Source organism: Gymnogyps californianus, chromosome 1 (assembly GCF_018139145.2).
Source record: "Gymnogyps californianus isolate 813 chromosome 1, ASM1813914v2, whole genome shotgun sequence".
In the NCBI taxonomy this organism is placed as follows: domain Eukaryota; kingdom Metazoa; phylum Chordata; class Aves; order Accipitriformes; family Cathartidae; genus Gymnogyps; species Gymnogyps californianus.
Window position 1 is genome coordinate 215246468 of NC_059471.1, and position 27647 is coordinate 215274114.

Here is a 27647-nt window from a genome sequence, read left to right on the forward strand (position 1 = left end):
GGTTCAGCTGGACTGGGTGCTGGGCCATCTTGTCTAAGACCGTGCTTTTGCCAAGGAAGGTTGGATCAGATGATCCTTGAGGTCCCTTCCAACCTGGTATTCTATGATTAAATACAAGTTATTTCCTAAAATCCACAGCAGAAGAAAAAAAAAAAGTTTTTAAATACAACAGCGCACAAGACATGGGAAACCACCCGGGTTCCTTCCCACAGCCCGGACCTCCAGGTTGCCTCTCCATGAAGCACGTAGACGAGCTGTTGTATGGACTGAAAAAATGACCCAAGGAAAGAAACCCTGATTAATTCTGGCACCCAGCACTCAATTTGCAATTGCTTTCAAATGAGACTGTTGGTCAAACGCTAAATCTGGGCACCACTCGATCATCCGCATTTTCATTTTACTTGTTATTTACTTTTGTTTATCTATTTACTGTTATTTATGGTGACTTTAATAGCTTTAACTCCTTCTTGGAAAAAGTAAAACCCACCCAGCATTTAAAAATTGGCAGAAGTGTCAGAACAAGCTTCTTGAGAAGTGCAAGAATACACGGTCAAATATTCGGCTGATAGAATGGAGCAAGGGAGGATAACTGTGCTACCCGTGGCAGGGACTGGTGCAGGAGCCAGTGGGGGATCAAATCCCACTGGGTTTTCCTAGATCCCTTTCCCAAGCACCCACCCGTGGCCGCAGCCGCCGTGGGGCCAGGAAAGGAGATGTTCCCTTTGGCAATCAACACCCCACTCCAGTCCCACAGTGCTTCCCCCTGAACCCCACAGCCCACCTCAGCCCCACGGGGCATCCCCCTGAGCCCCACAGCAGCTCCATGGGGCGTCTGCCTGAGCCCCACAGCCCACCTCAGCCCCACAGGGCATCCCCCTGAACCCCACAGCACCTCCATGGGGCGTCTGCCTGAGCCCCACAGCTCATCTCAGCCCCACGGGGCATCCCCCTGAGCCCCACCTCAGCCCCATGGGGTGTCTCCCTGAGCCCCACAGCCCACCTCAGCCCCACGGGGCAATCCCCCTGAGCCCCACACCAGCTCCACGGGGCATCTCCCTGAGCCCCACAGCCCAATGCAGCCCCACGGCACATCTCCCCCCAGCTCCAGGGGGTGCCACCCTCTAGGCCCCACACCCCACGGGAGCCCCACGGCCCGCGCCGCGCCCCACAGACGCCGCCGCTCCCCGCCCGCGCGGCCCCTTTAAGAGCGCGGCCCCGCCCCCCGCGGTCGCTGCCGGGGCCGCGGCTGCCGCTGCTGACAACAAGATGGCGGCGGCGGGGCCGGCGGGCCCCGAGAGCCGGGTGCTGGGGTACACCCTGCACCGCTGGAGCAGCTTCTCCTCCACCTACCTGCCCGAGTGAGTCCCGGCCTCGGCCTCGGCCCCGGCCTCAGCCCCGGTCCCGGGCCGCCCCGCGCCGTCCCAGGCTGCCGGGCCCGCCTCGGGCCCTTGCCGTGGCCTGCGCGGGGAGGCCGCGGCGGGCGGCGCTGCGGTGGCGGCCGCTGCGGGGGGCGCGGGCCTGGCCGCCGCCGGCGGAGGGGGTGTGGGTGTGGGTGTGGGTGCTGGGGCGGCCCGGGCTGGCCTGAGCCCCAGGCTGGTGAGGGGCTGGTGAGGGGCTGGTGAGGGGAGGCCCGGCCGCCAGGCTGGGGGGGGGGGAGAGGGCTGTGTGGGGGGGAGGGGCTGGCTAGCAGGGGTTGGGGGGGGGCTGTGTGTATGGGAGGGGGTGCTCAGCAGGATTTAGGGGGCTGGGGGGGGAGGGGGTGCTCAGCAGGGCTGGGAGGGGGCTTGGGGAGGTGGGTGGAGCACCAAGCGCTGGGAGTGGGGTGGGGTGTGTTTGGGGGAGTGGTTGATGAACAGATTTGGGGGGGGGGTGCTTTGTGTGGGGTGGAGGGTCTGGGATGCAGGTTGGGGGGGGGGGGTGAGTAGGTGGGGAGAGCCTGGCTGCCAGGCTGGAGTCAGGTAGGAGGGGGGGTTGAGCAGCAGGCTTGAGAGGGGAGGGCAGCGTGCATGGGGGGGGGTGTGTGGTGTGTGCGATCACCAGGTACGGGCAAGGGAGGGGTACATGTAAGAAGGAGAAGCTGGCCCCAGATTTGGGGGGAAAAATGGGCACTGTGTGTGGGAAAGGCTAGTCACCAGGTTAAGTGGGGAGAAGGGTAAGTAAACCTTCCTCCCCCTGCCCTGCGGGTTTGGGTATGTCAGGTGCCTGTGGGCACTGTGTTTTTTGGCAACCGGGCTTCCTCTCTTGCCCCTGACCTCTGAAACACTGGAGGCTCGCTGGGCTCCTGTCACCCGTTGTGTGTGGTTTTGGGGGAAGGGGGTCATCTGCGGCCCTCGCGTCCTGCTTTTAGGAATTTGGGGTTTGGCAAAAGGAGACTGGAGCTGTGTTTTACAGTCGTCAGCTTGTGGTGCTGTACTAATGTGAACCCATCCTGAATGGGAGACTTGGCTGTATGGCAGTCCAGCTATGGCCTGTTAAATTCCTCCAGTTACTGAAAGTAAAATTTGGAGTGACTGTAAGGTGGTGTAAGTGTGCTATTTTTGATACACCTTTTCGATAAGTTAGCTTCAGTGTTGGAGGTCAGGAGGACTGTTGGGATTACACCGCTTGGACACCTTAGTCATTGCAGGCTGTAGAGTCTTGTCTAATCATTGATTGTGCTGAATTTAATAACCTTTGATTGGAATATCTTTAAGTCAGACCCTATCAACAAGTGACGGGGTTGCCTTATTTGTTAATTATTAACGTCATGAATTATCTCCACTTTCCAAAATGAAGTGAACCTTTAAAAAAAAAAAGTTTTTCTGGCTAAACTCCTAGTTGTTGTATCTTTCTGTATATTTGCTTTGTTAGATATTAAAAAGAACTAGATTCTTTTCTAACTGATAATCTTTGGTGATAATTAAGTAATCCCTTTACATTTCTTGTTAAAAAGACTTGACTTTAAGGTGTTTGTTTCAGGTCTGTGATCATGCTTGTAGTTATTTCTATCAGCATTTCTGGCTTTCAACATCATATTAAAGTGTTGGTCCCTGAATAGAAGAGTGACAGTCCATTATTGATCTCCCTGATGCGATATAAAAAGATAATACCGTCTTTCTCCTTGATATTCCTTTCCAAGGCTCCTGTTAGTCCTTTTTGCTACAGACTCGTGTCAGGAATTAATGTTCACGTGGTATCTGCAGTGCTGCCCAAAGTCCTTAATGTCATTGCCTTCCGTGATACAATTCCCTTTCCTATACTAGGGCTGGTGTCTTACAAATGCATGACCTTGCATTCGGCTGTATTTTTAAGATGATATTTAAATGTGCTTATCATCAGTAAAACCAATTTTGATGGCTTTTAAGCAGTGTTCGATAATCCCAGCAATGGGGTTATTGTCTGACGTGCTGACCTTGGTCTGAGGGATGCTGGTCCTAACGCTTGTGTGCTGTCTTCTGTGAAAGTTTTGGTTTTTACTTGCTGCCTGCTAACTTTTGATTTCCATGTTCTGGGAGAGAGCTTAAATGCAATCTGAAATGGAAAGGGGAGGTTTTGATCTGCGATTTAAGGTTTGATTCTCGAAAGGGGAAAATTTGCAAAGAAACATATGGGAGGGTGTTTTTTTGGGGATGGGGTGAAGATGGAAAACTTTAAAATTGCTGGGACAGGAACATAGCATACTGCGGGATGAATACACAGAGCTAAAAGTTGTCTTAGTATTTAATATGCGGAACAGAATGATGCTTTTCTGGAAGGATATTGGGAATTCTGGTTATACTGTAGTTTAAATAAGTTTGCTAGCGTAACTAGGAAGAAACCACTTTAACCTTGAAGTAGAAGAGAGACTCTGCCATAATGTATGTAGGAATACACTATTTAATAATGTCGCTTGTCGTTGGGAGCTGCGGTATTGCAAGCAAAGTGCTTGTGGAAGAGGAACAGAGTAGATTACCCATGTTCTTTGTCAGCTGAGTATGATTGAAACACACTTTTTAAGTAGTTGTATGGTTTTAAATGTAAAACAAAGCTATGAAATAGAAAACTTTCATCACCGCTGTCCAGGGAAGAAATTGGATGTCTAGTAACTTACATCGCATCTGCTTATGTGATGCTGAACTGATACTGAAACTTTTCAGAACACTGAAATCACCTGATAACTGCTCTTTTTAATTAAAAAAAAACAAAAGTGTTTTTCAAAGACCTTTCTGGTCATATTCTAGTTTATGATCAGTAGTCTATTGAAAAATACCAGTTTTCTTTCAATGACAGAGAAGTTTATTCTGGTGAATGCCAGCGTCTTTCCTGTTGTATTTGGTGGTGATACTAGGGGATTAGTTAGTGCTGGATCCAGTTTCTGGCTGTTTTACCAGTGCTGCAGCTACCTGCATGTTTGCAAAGACCTTTCCAAACATTAAAAGAAGATTATTCTTCTCAAGTCTGCCAAAGAATAGTTCTACTGTTTTTCAAACTGCTGGATTTGTCCTCTGTTGGCTTGTAGCTACCAGCAGGAAGACTGACTTGGATATTTATTTTAAAAACTCTGTTGGTAGAAGTGAAAGAATTGGTCTGGTAATAGTGTCTAGTTCAGTCTGCGTTGTAGGGGAGGTTGTGCCTTTGGAAAGAAAATGGATCCAAGAGGAAATTTGTTCTTGAAACATCTGGTGTTTCCAGAGACACTCTGCCTGTGCAGAGGCAACAGTGCGTTGAGAGGCTTCAGCTTGTCCAACTTGGAAAATGTTCAACCCAGCACATCGCCTGAGACTCCTCCATCGGATCCCTTCCTTGCCTCTCCGCGGTTCCTCCCCGAAGGAATGGAGCCACGTGGGAGGCTGCTCCCTGATAGAATGTCTCGCAAGGGACCGGCCTAGGGATTTCCCCACCACCAACAGTCACTTCACACGAGCTACACAAACGAGTCCTCGTGTCTTTTGACATATGCTGAGAGAGAGAGAGACCTGGACTTTATTCCCCTCTTTCCTCTGGCCTTCTGCAGAAAGTGATGAGCTCAGTCACTTCTTTTTTTGGACAAGGAGGGAATAAACAGTTTATAGAAGCTAATGTAATCCTTGTTCAAACTTGATTTTTTTTGGTAAGGAAGAGAACCAAAAGCTATTGCTCTGCATTCTGAGAGAAGCACTTCATATCCTGATTTTTTTAATAGCCTGTTCTTGTACCTGCTCCAGTTTGAACTGCCTGCTGAGGTGAATAAGAGGTGAAGTATTGTGCTCTGTGCGATGGCAGTCATGTACCCTTTTCTATTGCTAAATGCTAAATTACTGTATCCTAGGACCATGGTTTCTAATGGTTGCATCAGACTCGTGACTGATGATATCTTGTAGTTGGCTAATGCACTCAGGTCCTTCTGTCACTGTTTTATACGGCTGAAATCCCACTTCAGAGACTAACAAGAGCTTTTTACTGTGTTATGCTAGTCATGTACCTTTGTGAGGAAGTTTCATCTCATTTCTATTGCTCAGATCTTCAGAGTCATTCAGGTTTTCCTGTATGGTATCTCTGTAGAGAAAGATCAGTATATTTCCTAAATTTGACTTCAGGATTTTTATTGGTATTTTGTTCAATTATTTCTTGTGCTGAGGTCATTATTAAGAATATAAAATAAGATTGGTTTCGTAGCTGATAATTAAATGCCATTAGCAACCTCCTCCTAATTGGTAGTCGCTTTTTCATTGCAACCCATTTTTATCGATTTCACTGTGGACTTCAGTTATTCTGATAATTCCGATCTTTTCCAGTTTGACACCTTGTATGGTACTGCATCAAATGCTGAAGGCTGGATGGCTCTGTTGTCTCTTTCCTAGAAAGCATACTGGAACAGAGAAAGATGCAGCTGATCTGTTACAATACAATTAAAATAACTGTGTGCGTTTTTGCTGGTTTTCTGTGTTTCCATCAAACCAGGGGAAATAAACTAAGTGAAAGATACTTTGATAGTAAAGTATGACTGACTTGTAGAATTCCAAAGTGAGAATGCAAATTTTTTTTGCTTTTTAGTTAAGAGGATGTGACAGTAAGTTCCTGCTCAGTCAAACCAAACATCTAGTGCTGTATTGTGTTTACTCTGAAACAGAGAAGTACTCTCCTGTGTTTTCAAATCTAAGGTATTGCAAAGCATTAGTAAGAAGGTACTGAGAACATGTGTAACAAACTTTTTGGGGTAAAGTCCATAAGGATTAAAAAAAAAAACCAAAACAGAACTGGAAAATAACCTGAATTCCAGCTACCCTGTTCTCTGAGATTTCTGTAACAGGAAAAAACATGTATTTGTGGCTAGTGAAATGTGATTCTCAGTTTCTCCTCCTACCACATGAAACCAGTGATTCAGATCTGTACCTTATAGGTTCATAAATTTTGTTACAGATGCATCCAGGTCTTGAAGAATCTCATGTTCAAGTTGAGATCAGTCATGAGTAATGAAAAGGTTTGGTTTTTCTGTTCCGTTTTCTGATACCGAGCTCTGTTTCCTTGACAAGGTGAAGATACCTTCTGTTGAGGTCTCAGCAGCTTAAAGCTAACTAAACCAGTCCAAACCAGTGGACTAGTGAAGTGTGCTTTAGAGCTTTTCTGGCAGGGTGAACTGTGCTCATCGTCCATATGCTGGAAGTCTTAATGATACTGCTTATTTCTCATGGTTTCTTAAATAACTTTCATTACATAGCAGTCATTATTTCCATTCTAGATGTAGAACTGCGAATTTGGGGTTTTTTTTCCACGTATAAGCGCAAATGTAGTTTTTTCCACTTAAGTTGTCAGCATTTATAGCTTTAATTGAGTATTTTAATGTAGCCAATTCACTTTGCTTGTTCTAATTGCTTTACCTTTAGCTATGGGAAGATGAACAGGCACACCTGCTGGCTACCTGTAGTTACGTGCTTGTGATATCTTTGCAATATTGATCAACACTTTTTTGCTAAAAAGAGCTGGGAATGCAAACACTGGCTGATGAAGCAAGCTGACCGACTCTGTTCCCCTCCAGTGAACCCTGTGTATAGAAATATTCTCAGTTCCGCTTCTCGTCCTTTTCAGTGTCCAGTGGAAAATATTTTTTTCCCCCCACTTGTTTGTGTGGATTTTCTGGATGTTTCTAGACAATCTCATGTTCTGATAGGCATTTTCCCCCTTGCTTACATCACTTCTGTAGCCTAGGATTTTCCTCTGAAAGCTGTAATTCAGTACTTAAAAAGCAAAATATTTCTGTAGGAAATAAAGTTGCCTACAGATTGAATACATAAGTATTAGGTGCTTCTCTAGTGTCTGATAAGGTGAAGTTGGAAGAAAGAATAAGGTCAGAGAGGCAGAGGTAGTGAAAAAAATCACAAAATTATGAAGTTGTTTATTCCTTACATTGGCATCAGAAGTCTGATAGCTCTTGCTTCCCACATAAAAGCACAAATGCTGTAGTATGAGAAGAAATTTCTTTAAGCTCCAGTTAAAATATAGCCATTATTTAAGAGAGTAGACAGAGTTTTATTCACTGGCAGAAGGATGAAGGTGAAATGCTAATTGCTCTGGTTCCCTGGTGTGACCAACCTGGCAGAACCTGTATTACTCTGATGTTCAACATCTTCTGGGATGGCGTTTTTGGGGAACATTAAGAATGTAAAATTTTCATAGGAGGTGTTAACATCATCAGATTATGGATTATTTGTTCTGTATGTGGCTTTATGTCCTGCAAGCTTAATAAAGGTTTTCTAGCTCCTGATTACTGATTACTTGCTTAAAGACTAAAAAACTATTTCAGAGCACGTTTTCCTTAGGATAACTGTTGTTATTGCTCAGACAGCATGTACAGTCTGTTTGATTTCTTTTTTTCATGGCAAAGAATATAGTTTCTTATTCTGCACATTCATCATCTTTTTAGCAGATCGCTGTTAAGAATGCACGGTTAGGTTTATCGCCACCATTGATTTTATGATGTGATCATGATTTTTTTGTTGAGGTTAAGTGGTGTGTGCAGCATTGATTCAGTCAGTTATCTAGAGGTCAACGTGTTCCAAACTTCCAAAGCAAGGCAGTGCTTGACTTACTTTAATTGCATGTTAATATAAACTTCTAAAACCAAATGTAGTTTTGCTTTTTTGACTACTGCCTGTTGAATTTTGTAGGAACAGTGGACTGTAAGTTCAGCTGGGTCCGAATTCAATAATATACTAGTTACTGGAAGGGGAGGAGGAAGCGCTGAAGATGTAGAGTGGTTTGTTACCTTAGGTAGTTGCTATTTTAGTCATTACTTGAAACTCAGTGTGCATAATCTTTGAGAAATTATTTCCTGGATCAATTTAAATCAAGGAGCACAACCATATATTTAAGTTGAGGATAGCAGCCTGCATGTCTGAATTTAAACTGCAAAAGCAAACTGGTTGATAGTGCTTGCTCTTCCTCTGCTGCTGTGTTCTGCAGTTCCTGGAAAATGACGTGATCTTGATAATGGAGAAAAATTGCGCACTGGTCATTTTGAGTTTGGCTGTGTTTTCCTCAGTCCTCTCTGCCTTTTCTCCCCAGACTCACTGCTGGGTTCATAATGTCACTCTCAAGCTCTGGGAAGGTGCCTGAAAAACACTGAAACTCTGCTTAGGACATTCCCTGTGTTTTTCTTGAATGCTTTTCTGTAGGTACTTCCTTTAAGCAGCATTTGGCTCTTATGATAACTGTTTAAATTCCAATTTGCTAGCCTATTCTACATTTGAAAGTTGTATTAGTAAAGAGATGCTCTTAACACAGAGTGTTAAAATGGAAGAAAAAAATTTGGATTAGGTAAATTGACCTGTGAGTAAGGAATTGCTGAATGAGTTCCCACTCTGCTCTTTCATGACGACATGCTATTGCTGACTTTCACACCTTGTCTCCTAAAAAACCTGCTTTCTGGTACAGGGTTTGGAAACTGCCAAATATGAAAGTAATGTTGGCTTGGGAACTGGTGTACCCTTTAGCATGAATTATTTATATTGCCCCAAAATAAGGAATTATTCCATAATGTAGCTCCAGGGGCAGATGTTTCTGCCTTGTAATGCAATTCCCCAAATAACCAGTACTTAATGACAGGCTGATATTTCTTTATTTTCCCAGGTCAATATTTTGTCTTCTGGATTCCCTGAGTAGAGTTGCGTTGTTAGTGTGAGAACCTTAATTTTGAAAGGAAAGCTAACACGGTGAAGGCTGTCCCACCTGGAATCAGGAGGCATTTTCCATAGTTTTGGTGAAAAAGCTCCATAGCTGACGCTTGTTTGGGCATGAGGGGGCTTCAGTCTGTCTTGTTGAACGTAGTCTGCTTTGAATTCTTTTACAGGCATGCATTTTTTGGGTGAGCTTTTTACTGAGTGTGAAGTTACAGCGCTGATGAATATTAAAGATGTGTTTATGGCTTACATTAAGAATTTATATCTTTACATGTAATCACTTAGTCTGTTTTTGTGGATTCCTCTGTCGAGTGGAAATATTACTAATATTGTGGCATGTAAGAGCATTGTTGCAATGCTGTGAAATCATGGAAGACCTAAATGTACTTCCTGGCCTTCGTAAAATTTTTCCATGTGTGTGCTAGTCAAACAAAAGTACTCCATCAAGTTTGTGATGCTTCCAAAATACAGCATAGAGGATTTACATAGAACTGTGCTAGACATTGCTTTCCTCTAATCTTTTTTTAAAGGGTCTGTCCCCTTTCCAAGAAAATGCTTTTGGAAATTAGAAATGAGAGCAATGCAGTACTGAAGTGCGCTACACCACCAGTGTTGTGGAAGATTTGGGAAGTCTAAGTTCAGTGGCTTTTCTGGTGATTGCTGGCAGTAGAAATCCCTGGGTTCGCACACTGTCTAAACTTTTTCCAGCAAGAAGTGAGATTTTTTTAAAATGAAAACTGAACTTTGTTATAAAGTGGCTGCGGCTGGTGATGTCTTAAACTCTGGCAAATTTTACTACAGTATTTTATTTATTGGCTACAAATCCAGTGAGCTGAAGAATCTAATATCTTCGTCTTTTTGCTTGAATATCGAAGGGTAGAGTTCATCCTATTCTTGGTCTTTTTATCAAGCCAGGGATTTATTTTGGCTCAGAGAACCTCCTGGAACCTCACGTAGGCTAGGTTGCATGCACGCCACGTTGCTTTAGTACTTTGTGGATCACTTAAAAGGCTGGATTTCAAATATCCTTGTGGCCTAGACATGTCGAAATGAACACTGAGTATGAAAAGAAATGGGTAAAAGAAAGGGTTCCAGATAATCTTATATTCACTAATATCGGTTCACTAAGATGATCAGGTGAAGCAGTCTTTATAATTGCTGATTTCATCAGCATTTTAAGTTATTTTCTTTTCAAAAAGTAGATAGACTTTAAGTACATGGAAAAGATCTGTTTTTTCAGTGATCTAACAATTCTTAAATTTAAAACCAAAGCTAGTGTGGGGAGAGAACAAACCTTGATAATTCGTAAGTTTAAAGGTTCAGCATCGCTTACCAGTTAAATTGCATCTAAACTATAATCCCTAAACATTGGAACAATTAGGCTGGTAATCTGCGATGTGTGAAGTTACTGTGCTTACCAACATACACGAATAGGCTTGACTTTATTTTATTTTTTCTCCAATTTGTTTTTCTGCTGTGCTAATACTGATATTACCAACCTGGAGCTGGGAGTTCTTGTAGCTAAGGATTTGGGTTGCGCAGTGCTATGATACAGTCAAAAGTTTAATCTGCGATTTAGGGTTGTTGAGTGTCACTGGAATAGAAGTTATTTACCAGGCTCTGATAACTTGCTGGGAATTCACTATACTGCTGCAGTTTTAGTCACTATTGGTAACATTTAATTCCTGGCGTGTCAGGAGGAAACAAGGTATTTTTGATTCATCAGTGTTTACAGAAGTCTTAACTAGATGGGGGCAGTGAAAATGAGTCCTTTCTAACTTGCGTTACTGGAAATGTCTGCAACAGTGTCATTTTGTGTTTAAGGAGCAGTTTGTTTTTTAGTAAAGGCCGATGCATATCATAGGGCTGGCAGTGATGAGAGGCAGCTTTAGGAAAAAAGTAAACCGTTCATTGAAAGAAATAACTGAGAAAGTGGTTTTAATGGAACTATTTCTAGGCCACAGTTAAGTGATACCTGTTTTGTTGTCTAGTATAGTCAGCTGTGTTCTGATAAGTCTATTTCTGTAAGGTGATTTCTAAATTCATCAGTTTGTTTTTGTATGCTGTACTTGCTTAGCTATTTTACTTTTGACAGAAGTAAATGTATAATATACTGGATGTTTGTGTGAAACTGCTGCTGAGGAGATGGAAGCAAATTTGAGCAGTACGTTGGCGAATCTCACAACAGTATAGTATTTAAAATTGCACACTTGCGTACATATTTAACTCAAACTTTGTTTTACTATGCAAGAGGTCCTCCTGTACTTCTTAGCAGTGGGATTAAGAAGTCCTGTGTTTTAAAAAATGCAAAACCAAAAAGCAACACCCAAACCCAAAAAAACTTGTTTCCTGAATGTATCTGCATGCTGCATGATAATTGTGCATGTTTTACTGTGTTTCAACCAAGAAATTTTCATGTCTTCACGTCCTTATGCCATTTTAAGCAGAGAACTTTTCCAGTAGAAAAGAGAGAAACTTTATAACAAAATCTAAAAAGCTTTTTTTTTTGAACTGCTTTAGGGGAGAGCCATAGGTACATACAGCTTTTTAGACATCGCAGCCAGGTAGTTTGAAATCAGCATTAGCTGCACTGAGTTTCTGGGAGTTGCAGGAGAAAAATTTCTCTACTTCTTTCCAGATTGACGGAATAGGGTTTTTTGATGGTGGGGTGGCAGTGTTTTTTTTTTTTTTCTTCTGTTTTTCTTGGTTAAGACTGTGTGTACATTCCAGTGTCTAGGCTGGGCAAGAGTATCTCCGTTGATGCTTTGTGCTGGCTGATGTGTTGGCTCCACATGTTTGAAACAGTTGGCCCACCTCATCTTACAGTCTTCTGTAAAGTGGACTTAGTGGAAATTTTACTCCGTGTATTCTAGAGGCTCTATTCTTGCTAGTCTGTTTTGAGGTGGTTGTAGGAAAAAAATGAAAAAATTGTCACATGGACAACCCTGAAGAAAGAGCTTTGTCCATTTTCAGTCAGACTGTGTTTTTGTAGCACTCCAAATGCTTTTTGCAGTTTGATGGCTTGGTACCTCAGCGGTTTTCTAGAAGAGCAGTATCTGAGTTCCAATTCCTCTTGGAGACGCGTGTGCCCTTTTCTGCACAGCTGCTCTCTGAAGAGCAATTTGAATGTGCCAAGCAAAGCTAGTGTTTTGGATTTGTTTATTCTTAAGGACTTGTTCCTAAAGTCATGGATTTCTTTAATAGCAGCTTCATGAAAATATTTGGGTTAGATGCAAATTATAGCAGCCTTAAACCTAATTTGCAGTATATTCTGCAAAGTCATCTTATTTCTCCCTTCGTCCCCTACGAAGCAAAGAAAAACTCTCCCTTAGTGATTGTCATGCCTGAAACCACAGAGCTTTTTGCACAGAGAAGTTGTCTGGTAATACCAAGCGTGGGGCCATCTCTGTAATTCCAGCAGAGATCAGCCAGCAGTTGGTACAACGGATATGACGGTTTCTGGGTTGGTAAAAGGAAAAATTATCTACTTCCAGCAGTTGCAAGACCAGCGTCTGCATGGGTAATAAAAAGAAACTTCCACTGTGTTCTGCCAAGAGGACTTTCTACGCAAAGCAGCCAGAACGATCCACTTCTCTTATTTAGCGATGGGAACACTTGCAATAAAGGCTTAGATGCTAATAGCCGCGAAGGAAGCTAGGTTATGAATTTAAGGCACACCAGTACTGCCGCTGGACATGTGTTTGTTTGTGGTGCAAATAAAGTAGCTCCTTCTGCTTAGCTTTTAGTGTGGGGTAGGATTGCCCACAAAGTAGCAGAGGTACCATGACATCTAATTTTTTTTTTAGTAGTTACTTGGCAGTGGGAGAGTGGTATTGGGAGTTCACTCCAGTATGAACGCCTAGTCCGGATCCAGCTGCTCATCTTTTTTTCTCCTTTTATGCTGGCACTAGTAGTAAGCTGAATTGGAGAACTGATCTGACTAAAGAAGTTATTTATGCTAATCTTTATTATAGCTGCTGGTGTAGGGAGGGGGAGGATCAGGCGTGAGTGGGTGGCATGGTCCCTCTTGGCAGTGTTGTAGATTTATGCTAGACTAGATCTTGTATCTACAGTTTATGATTATGAGTTTTCTCAAACCGCATTTAATGGGCTGCTTTTTTTCACAGGAAAAGCTTGCGTAAAACTATCTGGTACTTGCGGTAGCTCAAGGGCTTACAAATACCTTTTTTTAATGCCTTGTGGAAATTACATGGAAAGTCATCGAGTTAATGGAATTTTTACTTCTAAAGTTTCTCAGATTTTAAGCTAGGTGTCATATCTGAAAAGCCTGCCTCCAGGTACTGTGTAAGAGTTTTGTGATGTCCAGAAAAAAGGCTTTACATGGAAAAAGGCATCTGTCATTAGGATATACATTTGTTTGTTTCTTACTGTCTCATGACTACTGGAATGCTTGAATTCCTCCAAGCCCATAAATTTTCCTAAACCATTACGGTAAATTGACTTTGTACGTATGGACTTCTGTCTTCAATGTTTGTTTAATCTTAATAAATTAATAACCCGTGTATTTTTAAACATATTTATAACTCCATTGACACTGCTATCTTTATCTTTTAAATTTCTTTTTAGCCTTAATTTTGTGTGAGGTGCCTGTCCCTTTTCTCTCTCTCTGCAGAATGATTTTTATCTTGTCTAGTTGTACTGATTGAGGTCCTCTTTGGTTGTGGCAAACTGATCTTTGACCTGGAGAAGTAAACAAATCTACTTCTAAAAATATGATCTTTGGGATCTGTCCTGGTTATAAAATGCCTCTTTCCAGCAGGGTATTATCTGACCACGTAACAGTGCCAGTTCCTGCAAATGTTGCTCAACGTATGAAGAGCTTATTGTCTAATGTTTAAACAAATGTAATGGCATCATAAATAAAATTTATTCTGTAGGGTAAATTGTCGTCTTGCATGCTAGGATAAAGTTCCATAAAGGAGAAAAGCCATACAGTGTTATCTGGTTTTATCTGCCTTCATGTCCCTTGAGTATTTAATATAAGATACGTATTTCCTTCAAGTTTAGCAGTTTTTTCTGTCTCCAGATGTTAAAAGATATTCAGAAATCAATAAATATGCTTTTGCCTTGCCTGTGGCATGGTGTAGGAGACTGCAGGCATGATTCTTCTCAAAACAAGTGTGTTTTGGTTTCTAGTGGTGACTTAGCTTTGAGACTGGCAACTTTTATTAGAAATCTGTGTCTCGTCAGTTCCCAAATTCTCCCCTTTGGTTTGGTTGGTTCGTTTTGTCCCTGTTGTAATTAAAGATGGGGGCTAGGTTTTCTCTTGGAGTTGAGCATCTTTGCGCTGCAAACTAGATGTACTTAGTTGGATGTTTAATTATGCAGACCAATGGCTTGATGTTTCCTATTTTGATGGAGTTAGAGCAAGAGGGCTGTGCGTGTCCGTATGCTGTTCAAATGCGTTTTCCCCATTGGGGATGCGTGAATAAACCAGCTGCAGGCCTGGGCTGGCACTGGCATCGTTGTGTTAATAAATGCCGTGCTATGATGGAAACTAGTTAAAGGGAGAGGGAATCTGAGTCTTGTTCCTATGCTGTGTAAAAATCATGACGTCTCTTGTAAAGCCTGCAGATGGACAGCCACTAGGCCAGCTCTCTAAAATGTATGTATTTTAAGAGGCCACCCTAGTCTAGCTCCTTGCTGTCTCCCTTGTCACGACGCAGGACTGCTTGGATACCGTTGCTACTGTGGTGATTTTGGTCTGCCCAATGTGGAAAGAGCGAGCTAATTTCTATGTCTGTTAATGCTCAACCTCTGACTTAACCTCTTTCCCTTCTGAGCTTTTATATGAGTGCTTTTTCCTCCAGTCCTTTGTAGTAATCCAGATGCTCGTGTTCTTTTCCTCCTACACAGCAGATGGAGATGGCATAAGCCTTTTGATGACTGCTTCCTCCTTTTTACATAAGTTTTACGAGCTGGCGAGTTCGTTAGTTGGACGTGGTAGAGCTCGTAAGCCCTGTCCAGCAGGTGGTGCATCGTTACCTCGCCAATAATTATATGTATTTTTGGGATGGTTTTTTTTAGTTTTTAATTCAATCTGGGAGGTGAGCTTTTCCGCATGGTTGTAGGAGAGGGGAAGGCAGATCCCTCATGTGACTATCATGATGAATCTGTTTCACTTTAGCCAAAAAACCTATTCTGAATTTATGTTAATTACCTAAATGCTGTGCTATTCCAAACTCTAAGAAAGCAACTCGGAGGTAATTTTGCTGGTTGAAGAGTTGCACTTCTGCTTTCTTGTGTGTTGTTCTAGGCTTGTAGCTCATATGAAAAATACTTGTTAAAATTTGGCATGAGTTACATGGTCATCTTCTATACTCCAAGAAAGCTTAAGTAGATTAGCAGCTCGCTCTCTCCATTCCAGTACTGCCTGTCTAGTAAAGGACAGTTTTTGGCTTGCTAACTGTTTTACTGCTCATCATTTTAACCTTATTGAAAAGTTCTTACCCCATTGAGGTGAATGAGACCGTTTTTTCCACTTTGTTGCGGACTTGGGCCTACGTAAATTCATCTGTTTTACATTTATTTCACAATTTGGATTTTTGTTTTTTATTTCGCAACTTGGAGCTCCATTTCACAACCACAAGGCTTGGAGGCGTATTTTGATGGGTCCTGTGAAATAGCGATGTAGAAAATTTTTAATAAAAGGGGGGGGAACGTTAATCTCTGCCTAGTGATTTAGGTAGTTGCATGAGAATGTTACTGATCTGCATGTATGACAGATCTTATTGGAGATGTAAAATACAACGTGGCTGTCACTTAAATTACTTCTGGCTTCTCATTTTTTAGGAATATCTTGGTGGATAAGCCCAATGATCAGTCCTCAAGATGGTCTTCAGAAAGCAATTATCCTCCCCAGGTAAGCATCTGAATCTCTGCAACTGTATAGCCGTGTTGTACAACTTAATATTTACTGGAGTTTTTATTTTAAATGTAGGCTGCTACTATTGACAGCCTTTACAGGCTACCTTCTCTCAGTAAAATGCAGGTTGTTGGTACATTACGTATTTACATTTCCAGCAATTTATTTGTGATGTTTCAAGAAATGCTTTTTTGCAGGGGGAGTTTCACGTTTCATCCTTGACAATCGTGGTCATACTGGAAATAATCTAACCTTATGGTTAGATTAAGCTGCTAATGAGGCATGCAGGTCCCCCTTTGTCAGCACTACTGGAAACTGTTGTAGATTGCTGGCCTTGAATCCTAGATCTAAGGAGCTTGTGTTTGTTTCCCCTAATACCACATTTAGAAATGTAGACTCTGTTTAAAGAGACATGAATGGCACCTCTTCTGCTGGTTAAGTAGCTTATTAAAATAAGATTTGTATTGATTTTAGCATCTAATTTGCTTTTTCACTATTAATTAGATTGTTAGATTATCCAGAAAAAATACGCATATCATTTTACTTAATTTTTTTTCTCCAGTAAATGTGTTATCCTTCTCTTTATGCTAGATCTATACCTTATTACTCTGGTACTGTTTGATCAGCTTCTGTATCTCTTACGCTGGTTGTTTTAAATTCTTTTGTTTAAAACACTGATGCACAGCAGCGTGTGTTGCACAGTATCTCTCATGCAAAGTTCTGCTGCTTATCTACTTATTTAATTCTTCATGAGTTAAGTCTCAGAATTTTTGTCTAGGTAAACCTTGCTACTTTGCTTTGAAGGTGTGTTAAAAATCTGTAGTCTAGACTGGTGGCTCTGTATAGCAGCAGGTCATCTCATCCGGCTGAAAAGCTTTCATCTTGATTTTCATGATGAAGTGTTCTATACTGTTGTATCTGTAAAAGTGTTTTTTTAGGAGGAGAGGGAAAACTATCCTGTTTATTCCATTAACATGTTTCATAAACCTGCTTGTGAAGACTAATAATTTTGATCCTCTTGATGCCTCTGTGCATCTACTGCTCTTTTAATTTGATTTTTTTACATATATATATATATATCTCTCTTGATAAACAGCATAGGAATTTAATCCATAGCCTGAAGCAGTTTTAGTCTGTCTAGGAACTATCAATTGCAGGGTAATGGGTACAGAGCATGTATTATATCCCAGTCTGTGCCATCCTTTACTTCCTTTCATGCAGGAAGCATGTGTTTTTCTTAGGGCTCTCTTGTTCACAAGGCAAGGTTGGCTTGTGGTATAGCTTTGGATGGGGTTTTTCACCTGAGGTGCTCTTAGTTGTTGCTAAAAGTTGCTCTTTCATTTTCTGAGCCATCCTGAATATTTTGTGCTTTTAAAAACCTGATTCTGGAATGGGAATACATCTATTGTAACTGGATGCTTTAGAATATTCCCAACCTATGCTTAAAGCTGACAAGCAGTGGTACAAGTTACATTCAGGCACGTAGATTAAGCAGGGAATAATTAGAGTGGTAGACTTCTGTACCAACCGCATGAGCTTGTTAAAGAGATGTTTTCCAATAATTTTGTGTGTATTGATCATGGCCTGAATGAAGATACTGTTGCAGAACTACTGAATCCCGCATGCTAAGCAAGTCATTTAAACCAAACTTTTTGATAGGAGAGAGATGAATTAACATTATCATATATCGATTGATCTAGCTCATATCGATCTATTGCGCCTGCTCATATTGATCTATATATGAGGTATCCAGATTTGAGGTCCTTTGATCTGACTTGCAAAAAGTTAGTCTTCGTAGTGGCAACCGAGATTGGCAAGACAGTATTTCAGTTTTATTCTGTGTTATTTAAAGACAAAACCAACAGAAAACCTGGCTGCCTAAGTAGAAAAGGCCATCCTACTGCATTCCTCTTTGAGTCTCTGTAACCAATAGTGAAAATATAGAATGCTGCGTAGTTGGTCAAGTATTCAGCAAGCCCGATCCTGAGCACTGAGACAGATGATGTATTTGCAGTGTCTCTAATATGTACTTTAGCTAATTCTCATGCTTCTAAGTTGAGTGTTTAATTATTCATGTAAAGCATTTTTTACAGTGTAACTTCTCTGTTGAAAAATTAACTGGAAAGAGAGGACAGGGAATTAAAATTTGCAGAAGAGGCCTGTGTGCAAAGAATGCAGTTTTTGTTATTTCTGTGTGTATAGAGAGAAACAGTTCCAAATTGTGTTGTCTCATATTTGACAAAAGAACTTCAGATTTGGTTGAATTTTGCTGAAAATAGCTAGTTCTTGCACCTTGCTTATTGAAAGACTGCTACGTTTTAATGCAGGTAAAACTTTTATACAGGTTTTCTGCTTCCTTGTTCTTGCGGACGGCTGAAGTTCATAAGGCGGATTCTTAACTTGGAAAACTTCAGTTGAAATAGTGGGTGACCGAATTATAAGTGTGGTGAGGAGAAAAGTTGGGGGGAAATTAGTTGCTTTATGTTAGAATTTGGGTATTTCATATTTCAAAAAATGATGATATATACACATGACTTTTAACCCCCAGAATAAACATCATGTATCCGACAGAAAACGAAGTTGCAAAGCATTTTATGGCTTGTGTGTTGGCATCACTTCATTTAAAAATTGGTCGCTTTTGCGGTGACGCACTTGTTAAAATGTGTGGGCGGCCATAATAGTCTGGGACAGGAAGTGAACTAAAGCTCCGGTAAAATAAAGCTTTCCTTGTTTCCAACTTGGTTAGCTGAAACTAGGGCTAAGACACAACACAAGGACTAATGTCAGTCATGCTGACTGGAACATGCCATGAGATATTTTAATAAGCTCTGCAGCCCTAATTGCTAGTGTTTGTCTCATCAGAGGGCCTCACCTTAATGTAAGGGTTTAGTAATTCCCTGCTGAGGTGGTGGTGCTGTGCTGGCTTAGAGGTAAAAATATCAGTGAGTCCCTAAACATTGATTTATTCCCTTCCCTTGTTGAGTGAAACAAAACCTCTCCAGGCACCTTTTCTTTCAGAGCGTTCCTCTTGCTAGGATGAGCATGAATCAGAAGAACATAGGTAAAAATCTGAGAATGTGTTCAGTAGCTCAATGAAGATCCATGCTTTGCTGTAAAAGTGCTGGAGTCCATATTAAACCTTTATGAAGAGGGAAAGAAAATGAAAGTGGAAGTCTAGACATGTGAAATGCTGCCATGTGACTATATTTAGTAAAGGGTTTTCCTAGCTTTATGGGTATGGTAGAGTTAAATAATTCTTGTGGCCATGAAAGTCACCAGTTGGTTATGAATGAGTGCCAGTGAAAGGAAATACATATGACAGCTGTTTTTCTGTTTATTAAACTAGATATCTTTCTTGAGTCTTGAAATAGAATGACCCAGAAATTACATATTCAATAACAAACCTGTTATGTAGTAACCTATTCAGGCAGAAGAGGGCTGATCGTTCTATTTTTAAACTAGTCCTAGGCTTACATAGGAAGTGTGAAGCAATAAGGCTTGTAATGCTGAAGACCATGGCCCTGCCGTAAATGCTCATCCTGGTGGCTCCAGTGGTGGTCTGACTTGGAAGACTGTATGCAGAAGAACATTTAATTCCCCTGAGTGGCTTGATTAATGATGTGTAGAACAAAAGGATAGATTTTTATTTAGCCGCAAGCTTAATTGCAAAAGCAGTAGGTAGGTTTGTGTAGTGGACAAGGGCAGCCCCTCTTATTTTGTGTTTTTATTTTCACATGCAATACAAGTCTCACTATTGCCTAATAAAAAATGCTTGAGCAGAAATGGTTAAAGAGAAATAAATTAGTAAAATACAATGTGACTCTAATTGCACAGGCAGCTTGTGTAGTGCAGTTTGGAATCTGGTCCAGCGTATTTGATGTGGAGATGTAAATTTTGAACAGTTAAAGAGCATATGTATAAAGTTAGTGGCACTGTCCAAACAATTGGTTTCAGTTTTGCATCTGAGAAGACCAGTTTTCCTCTCTTGATTTCCATCCTGCTGTGTAGATTGTATCAGGAACTAATTTAAAGTACATTAATAAAATTTACACTCAGTTGTGTGATGCAGAAGCATGCATATGGTTGTCATCAAATGGTGGCACAGACCAGAGCTTCAAAAAAGTTTGGAATTCGCTGCAGCTCCCAGTGTGACAGGGCTGGATTTGCCTTTTTTTTTTTTTTTTTTTTTGGGTGTACCATAACAAGCTGTTGAGGTGCTGAAGTGCCATACATGACTTACTCTGCTCTTTGTGCATCTTCACTTACAAATGTGTTTAATCATAAACCAGAAGTTTTACTCTTCTAAAGTTTTGTAGCATCTTTTTTGTAAGTGTTGTAATTTGAGGCTTAACAATTAGGCTGAGGTTTTTGTGCAGTTATGCCAATTAGTGTCTGTGTGCCATGCTTCTAATGAACAAACACTTCAGTTTATAATTCGGATTTTTGGAATACTTCGTGAATACTTGGACGTTAAATGTACTGCGGTTGCTTAGAGCAATAGGACGGAAAAGAGTCAGATATCTTGGTATATATATTTGTCTGAAATCTAATAGACTTGTTTTCTTCAGGTTGAATAAATGACTTGATCTTACGTACACTCCTATCACGTCTTTCAAAGCTATAGAGAATAGTCTGTCACATCTAAAATCCTGGTAGGAGTCCAAAAATACCCATGCAGCCAGCTGTTTGCAGCTCTTGAGGCAGTGTATTTTTTTCAACATCAGTGAGATTTGTAGCCGGTACCCACAGTGGCAGCAGTGTGTGTGTTTGTATATAAAAACACAAAGTATGTATGTCTTTTTTTGTATATATATGTGTGTGTGTATATGTATTAAAAAATATAAAAATGCATACATAGGTACAGGTATTGGGCCACGGGCTTTAAAGCAAACCTGTCTTTTGTTTCCATATCAGTCACCAGATAAATTCATAAAAAGGTTGTGTTTAGCTTTTGTGCTTGTATTTTCTGTAACGTCTGCCTGACTCAGCAGGTGGTGGGATGTGTGGAAGCAGGAAGGAGGGCTGCAGAGTTCCTTCTCTATCTGTACATTTAAGTAATCACTGCTAGCCCTGTGGAGTAGTTGCCATGCCTTGCTGCCTTGTAGGCATGTATGCCAAAATAAAGGATTTAACTACAGTCCTCGTTTTCTCTCCCTTAATTTAGGGTAAGAATTGAATAATGCAGGATGACGTTTGTGCCAAGCTTTTGCAAATCTTGTGTGGTACTTGAGAAAGTATGTCTTCATGACCCAAGCATTAGGTTTGTGATTCCAGCAAGATTAAGAATTGCAGTTGCTGATACTGGTAGTGCTAGCTTCGCTTTTTCAACTTCGGGAGAAATCTGCAGGGAAGATACGATGGTGTAGGAGGAGTTCTTAGATGTTGTTGTGTACTGTCTGTTCTGCATGGGAATTTTGGCAGGAGGCTGTGCCATGTATCAAGTACTGCCTTGCTCATTACAGGACCATCCTTTTGCTCATGCCTTTTCTCTGCTTTAGAAAATCTGTTTTCTGTATAGAGCTTTGTTTTTTCTGAAGTTTGGGAAGTACTTTGAGACAAAAGCATGGCTTACTGCTAGTTAAACTAACAGTGGGTTCTGACATTTAGGTGGATGGTGTTCTTCACAAAACTAGAAATTTTTCATCAAAAAAAAATCTGGAAAAGCGCCAAAGCATTCTTCTGTTGTACCCTAGCAGTGCTGATACGGATTTATTTTCTTCATTCTGAAAAATTTTGAGTTGCTGGAAACATCTTTGGCAGTAAATCTTCCTTATTCTATTAGGTACCTATCCAGTCTGCATTATCATCTGTAACTGCTATATGTACAAGTATTTTAAGCTAAGCTTTTTATAAATGTAGCGAGAACTAGCCATTGAGATCACACGTTTATCCTGATGCTCTCTAGAAGGATGTCAGTACTGCTCCTAGATTGACAATTAGTTGCTTTACAGGGCCATGACAGAAAGACTGAGAACTAAATGGATGGGAAAATTTGTTCTGCTTTTCACCCAAAAGATATGCTTCTAGAGTAAGACTGTCCTACTGATGGAGCTGTTTAGCACAAGCAGAGCGATGCCCATGCACTTTATGGGGAGATAACTAATCTCTACTTGGGAACCGTAGAAAGCAGCCTCATGCATGCAAATACTTTACTTGATGTCGATGAAAGACTCAGAATACCTTGTCATGTGTGGTTTGGCAGTGCTGCTTGGAGGAAAGGGCCACCAGCAATGCCTGCAGTGGGAGGTGTCCTACAACGCCTTACTGATCTGCTTGTACTGTAGCCTTGATCACAGGGTTTTGTAACAAAATCCAGCATGATGAGTAATTGTGATTCTGCACTCTGTCTCATTTCTCTGTTGTGTACTGCTTATTTCTGAGAAGTTAGGGAAGAGAATTAAACACATTGTTTTCAGGTATAAAACTTGACATATTCTGCAAAACAGGATGTCTCCAGACTCCCTCCAAGACCTGTTTTGTAGGAGAAGGTTAAATGAACTTGGTGCTCAATGGTCCCTGATGAATGGTGCAAGCCCTTCTCTGCATATGCTTTTCCAGTGGAACAGACCTTTTCCTCCAGCAGTGCTGGTGAAGCTGGTAGCTGCAGCCTGAATATAAATAATCTGGCTATTCATACACTGGGGGGGACACACATCTGTGTAAGAAGGGGAGCAAATGTTCACAAGGGAGAACATTTTCATCGTTTTATGTATAAAGCCCCTTTATTGTCAGTTAAGTGGCTTGGTTTTATTTGGTGTGGTTAATAAGCAGTTGATTCCTACGTTAGCCATACATCAAACTTAGTCTGTGTTCAGTGGTTAAATAGTGTCAGCCCAGAGAGGAAAAGTAATTTGATGTTCTCTTAGCATGTGGAACATACTGTATTTATGTAATTGTGTATTCAGTTTAGGTTTCATTTCAGGCTGTAGTGGGCGTTTGAATCATCATTCTCCGTAGTTTGAGCCTATTTGCCAGATTTCAGGAAGTCTTGCATCCAACTTGAAGGAATGTATGTAAGCCCTGAATAGAAATGCTAGGAATAGGTAGTTCAACCAAATCTTTTTCCTGGATAAACTGCTTTTAAAATAATATTCCTAAAAAACCTTTGCTTCATTCCAGGAACAAAGGAGAAAATATAATAATGGGGAGGGATCATCTTAACTTTCATTCTCTGGCTTTGTAAACTGAATTTTTGAAGGCTGTAATGCTTCTCCCTTAGTGTGTTTTGCAGTCTTGGCTTTAATATTAAAATTCACTGTTCTCTCTTCTGCAGTATTTGATTCTGAAACTTGAAAGACCTGCCATAGTCCAGAGTATCACATTTGGAAAATATGAGAAAACGCATGTCTGCAATTTAAAGAAGTTTAAAGTCTTTGGTGGGATGAATGAGGAAAACATGACAGATCTCTTATCCAGGTAAGATGTGATTTCATCAGCTATGGTAATCATAAAGGCTGGACCAAAATGCTCTTCCCCTTCACTCCCAAGCAGACACATGGCTAACAGTGTAACAGAGCTGTGGTTGTGATCCTGCAATTAGCTGCCCTCATGTTTATGGTCAGGTCAGAGAGCAGCAACCCCAACACTTGCTCCAGGAAGCCTTCCTTACTCTGCTATAACCACAGAGGATCTGTGGAGAGTGAACTCTTGGAGATTTGGAAGAGCTGAGAGCAGGGTGCAATGTTGCTGGATTGTGATTCCTTTCTTCTGTGTGCTTGAGGCACAAGAGAAATGATTCCCCAGGTGTGGGTAACTTAAAGTAGCTTTTAAAAGCCCGAGTAACCTGCCTATGTCAAGAACCTTGTTGCAGCTGTATGGGTGTGCACTGGTCAGCTGCTCTGCCTTTCTTCAAATGGGTAAATAAATCAAATAAGCAAATGGAAAAATCTGTGTTTTCCTTTGTTTAGTTTGATTTGGTAGTTGTACTGATAGGGACTAAAGAAAGAGCCTTTTGGCTATTCAGGCTATCCAGAGCTTCCGAGTAGTTGCTAATGTAAATTTGCAAGGGCCTTTTAAGGAGACTTCTGTTTCAGAAAGGGAAATGATATTTAAATATCTAGGAGTACAAGAGAAATGAGTAGCAAGAACTAGTCTATTTTTGGAGGCCTACTGAAGGAAAGTCCACCTCTGGGGAATGTATGGCTGTACATCATCTGTAGTCAAGCAGAATAGCCGTGGAGAAACATGGGGAGTTCTTTGTTGCAGGTATCCTTCAAGACCATGCAGAAACTAGCCACAACCATTCCCACCCTTTTGCCCTCTTCAGACAGACTAGTCTTGCAATTTGACTTTATTGCTGCTAGAATTAAGGGGGAAGAGGTCTTAGTAGCATAGTAATTATTGATATCTAATGTCATTTCACTTGTACTGAAGTTTAATGAAAATCCTTGTCTTGGGGCTTGTACTTGCATCTTCAGTAAAAATGGACTTCAGATTTTTGATAAATTGTACTAAATATTTGATATTTTTATGAAGTAATGCCCATAAATGGATCACAAGGCACTTTGGCAGTGTGATAATTCTGAGAGCTGGTCCATCTCCCTCTTGAAAACGGAAAAGTGCGGTTCAGGCAGATCGCTTGCTGAAGTCACAGGGTTACAGGCGCAGACAAGCAGCATCGATCCGATGTCAGTTCCCTCCTGAAACCACTAGCCAGTGCTGCCTCCCAGGGAGATACAAGATGGTGGATAGCAGTCTAGGCATTGGTCCAGCCTGCGTACTTATGATTCACAGTAATATGAAACAAGCTTCGCATTTCAGGCATGACCTAGATTGCGTTTATTAGCTAGTCCTAAAATACAAGGTAAGATTTAGTAACCTTATTTATTTTTTCCCACAGTGGCTTAAAGAATGATTATAACAAAGAAACATTCACCTTGAAGCATAAAATTGATGAACAGATGTTCCCCTGTCGATTCATTAAGATAGGTAAATGCATTTTTTCAGCATTCTGAGTAGAAAATAATCTCTTCTTATACTTGTGCCAGTCTTGGCACTTGTGACTTCATTGTACTCAGGCAAAGTATCCACAATAGCTGTTCCATTTCATGATCTTTTAGGCTGGTTAGATTGGAACACAGTGAAGTCCTGTTACGAAGAAATAATAGCTTCATAATTTAAATCCTGGGGAATGAAAGCAAAATACAGTAATTTTCAGAAATACAGTTGCTGAGTCAACTAATTGCTGGAGAAGCTGCTTACTATCCTACTATAAATTGCTATGTAGAGATTTAAAAAAAATCATTAAGCTAAATACTGGTAAAAATTTCAGCGTTGACAACCCTGGAGTTTGAAAAAGGTTGAAGTCTTTCGTTCTCAAACATGCTTGCAACACATAAAGCAACAGCAGAAACCTTCCTTGTTCTCTTCCTGATACTCTAATCATTATGTCTCATCTCTGGCTAAAGCTGACATCCAGGGGCAAAGAAGAATTATACCCCATGGTGTCTAGTCTTGTTTCTGTGGTGAAGCTTGCTAAAGGGGGTGCTAACGAAGGCCGGTTACTGTGACTTGTGATGGGAGCAGGTGAGGATCTCTCTTCCTTGCTTCATGCAGGCCAGAGAGAACAAGTTTCTTACAGTGGCCATCAGTGATACTGGTTGGGTTTAATCCAAGAATTTAGAGCCTTTCAGCTTTTTGTAGCTTAGTAAATTTATCTTCCCCTTCCTACCTACTGAGACAGTAAAAGAATGACTGGTTTTAAACTACCTGTTTAAGGTTAAAAATAGAGCAAGGAGGTAGTTGCTGAAAAATGAGATCCTGTTGACTAATTTAGGAGTGTTTTGAAGTGTTGGGTAATTCCTTTGCCAAGACTTGGATGATAGCGGCTGTGTAGGGGCTCCCCTCCGAGCCCTTTGCTCTAGTGTTTCCTACACAGCTTTCTGAATCTCCTCTCATGTTTGCCTGAGGAATTGAAAGCTTCAGGCTGGGAATCAAGTAATCATTTATGTGCCATAAACGGTGGTGTTTCCCATTCTTGGAGAAGTAGAGAAATTGGTTGTTCATTGGGTTTGTTTTTGGCTGCTACTTTTGGAAGCATCTGTAACACTTGGCTTTAGGAAACCTCAAGAGGAGCAGAGGAATAGTTAAAGGTTGACTACATCAGGAAAGTTAAATTGATTTTTTTTTTTTTTTTTTTTTTAATGTGGTCTGAAGCTTCCTACATTAGGTTTTTGGGAAATGTTATTTTTTAGTGGCTAAAAAACCAGCAAGTAGTTACTGGAGGGCTAAAGGGGTGAATGGAAAGATTACTAGTTACTTCTCTGGATGTGTAAATTGTGTTCCAGCAAAATGTGTTCTGATGTCATGAAGTGTAGCAGTAAGTTGAAACTTGTTAGGAAAGTGAAATGCTGGTTGATTTCTACTTCCCGGATTTTTGCTCTGGCATGACGTGAATAGTATTAATAGTTATGTAGCTTGTTTTGTTGGGATGGCTTCCTCCTGTAGCAATAAGCATTCTGTGTCATATACATTAATATTAGATTTGTATTTAACTTGTCTCTTGCCCGCTAGTTACGGTTTGAGATGAGTTTTCCTTTTTAGCTATGTCTATAGCCTTTTGTTTCTTGAAGCTGTCTTCTAGGAAGAAATTTCTATGCTAGGACAGAAATTAAAGTGATCTTTTCACCAAAACCTATTAAAACCTCTAGTTGATGGCTAGCGTCATTTTGTTTATGAAGTTGTGAGAGTGTTTTTTGCTGTGAAACAACTGCAAAATGATGTTACGAAATTCTGTTATTTTTCAGATTCACAGCTTGAATATGTTTTCAGTTTGTTAAAATTTCCAAGCTGCTAGCCAAAGTAACTCAAAATTCGAAATACCGTGCTGTGTTACTTGTAATGCTGCCAGAAAACACGAGGCCAAAATCTGCCCTTTTGGACTCTTAAGAGACTGACACTGCAGAAGTTACTGCTATCAGTGAGGTTTGCGTATTTGGGGAAGGCATTAGTTAGTTCGGCAGCGACTTGCATCAGGCATTTGCTTTATAATTCTGCAGATCAGCATACTGACCTATACACCACTGTTAATAACAACAGTGAGGTTTATGTGGGGGGACAGGGCAGGAGGAACATGACATGGGTAGATCTGTGAGAGGGGAAGATACTTCCTACAACTGCCATTGCTCACGTATTAGAGGAAGTTTCAGACTCATAGAAAACAGAAAAAATAACTTCTCTCTCCTTTTGTCAAGAAAAGACTTGCGCTTCTTTTAATTTAATTAGTTCAACCTCAGTTCCTTAGCGCTGAAATGCCCAGTTGTGCAGGCTTTTGACCTACTTGACAAGTAATTTTTACATTTCATGTAGCACCTCATTAAAGAACTTGGGAGGGGGAAGAAGATATATGTCCGGACAAAATATCAAAGAGTTATCTTTTTAATGTCTGTGAGCTTTGTTTCTGGCTCTGTTTTTGTGGTTACTCCAAGCAGAGATTTTTTTTGTACTGTATCCTTGAAAGCGGAAGGTGTTGTAAAGACTGATTGCCATGAGAGAGCTTGAAGAAATGCCGGGTGTAATTCTCATGCCAGTTTGTTACTAGCATGGGAGTTACTAACTAGGCTTCAAGATTTTTAAGCTTTGGTGTAATAGAAATGAGCAATACTTACTTTATGGATGTTTCCTGCTTTTTTACAAACATATGCTGTTTG

The 27647-nt window shown here is 40.9% G+C and overlaps 1 protein-coding gene across 1 annotated transcript in view; it reads left to right on the forward strand.

Annotated features, from left to right (window-relative positions):
• Positions 1 to 1266: 1266 nt before the first annotated feature.
• Positions 1267 to 27647, forward strand: part of MKLN1 (muskelin 1) — a 97344-nt gene continuing 70963 nt past the window's right edge. The window contains exons 1-4 of the mRNA XM_050893086.1: positions 1267 to 1358; positions 15927 to 15996; positions 23273 to 23415; positions 24839 to 24927. Coding sequence (XP_050749043.1) covers positions 1267 to 1358; positions 15927 to 15996; positions 23273 to 23415; positions 24839 to 24927 — 394 coding nt within the window. The remainder of the gene's footprint in view (positions 1359 to 15926; positions 15997 to 23272; positions 23416 to 24838; positions 24928 to 27647) is intronic.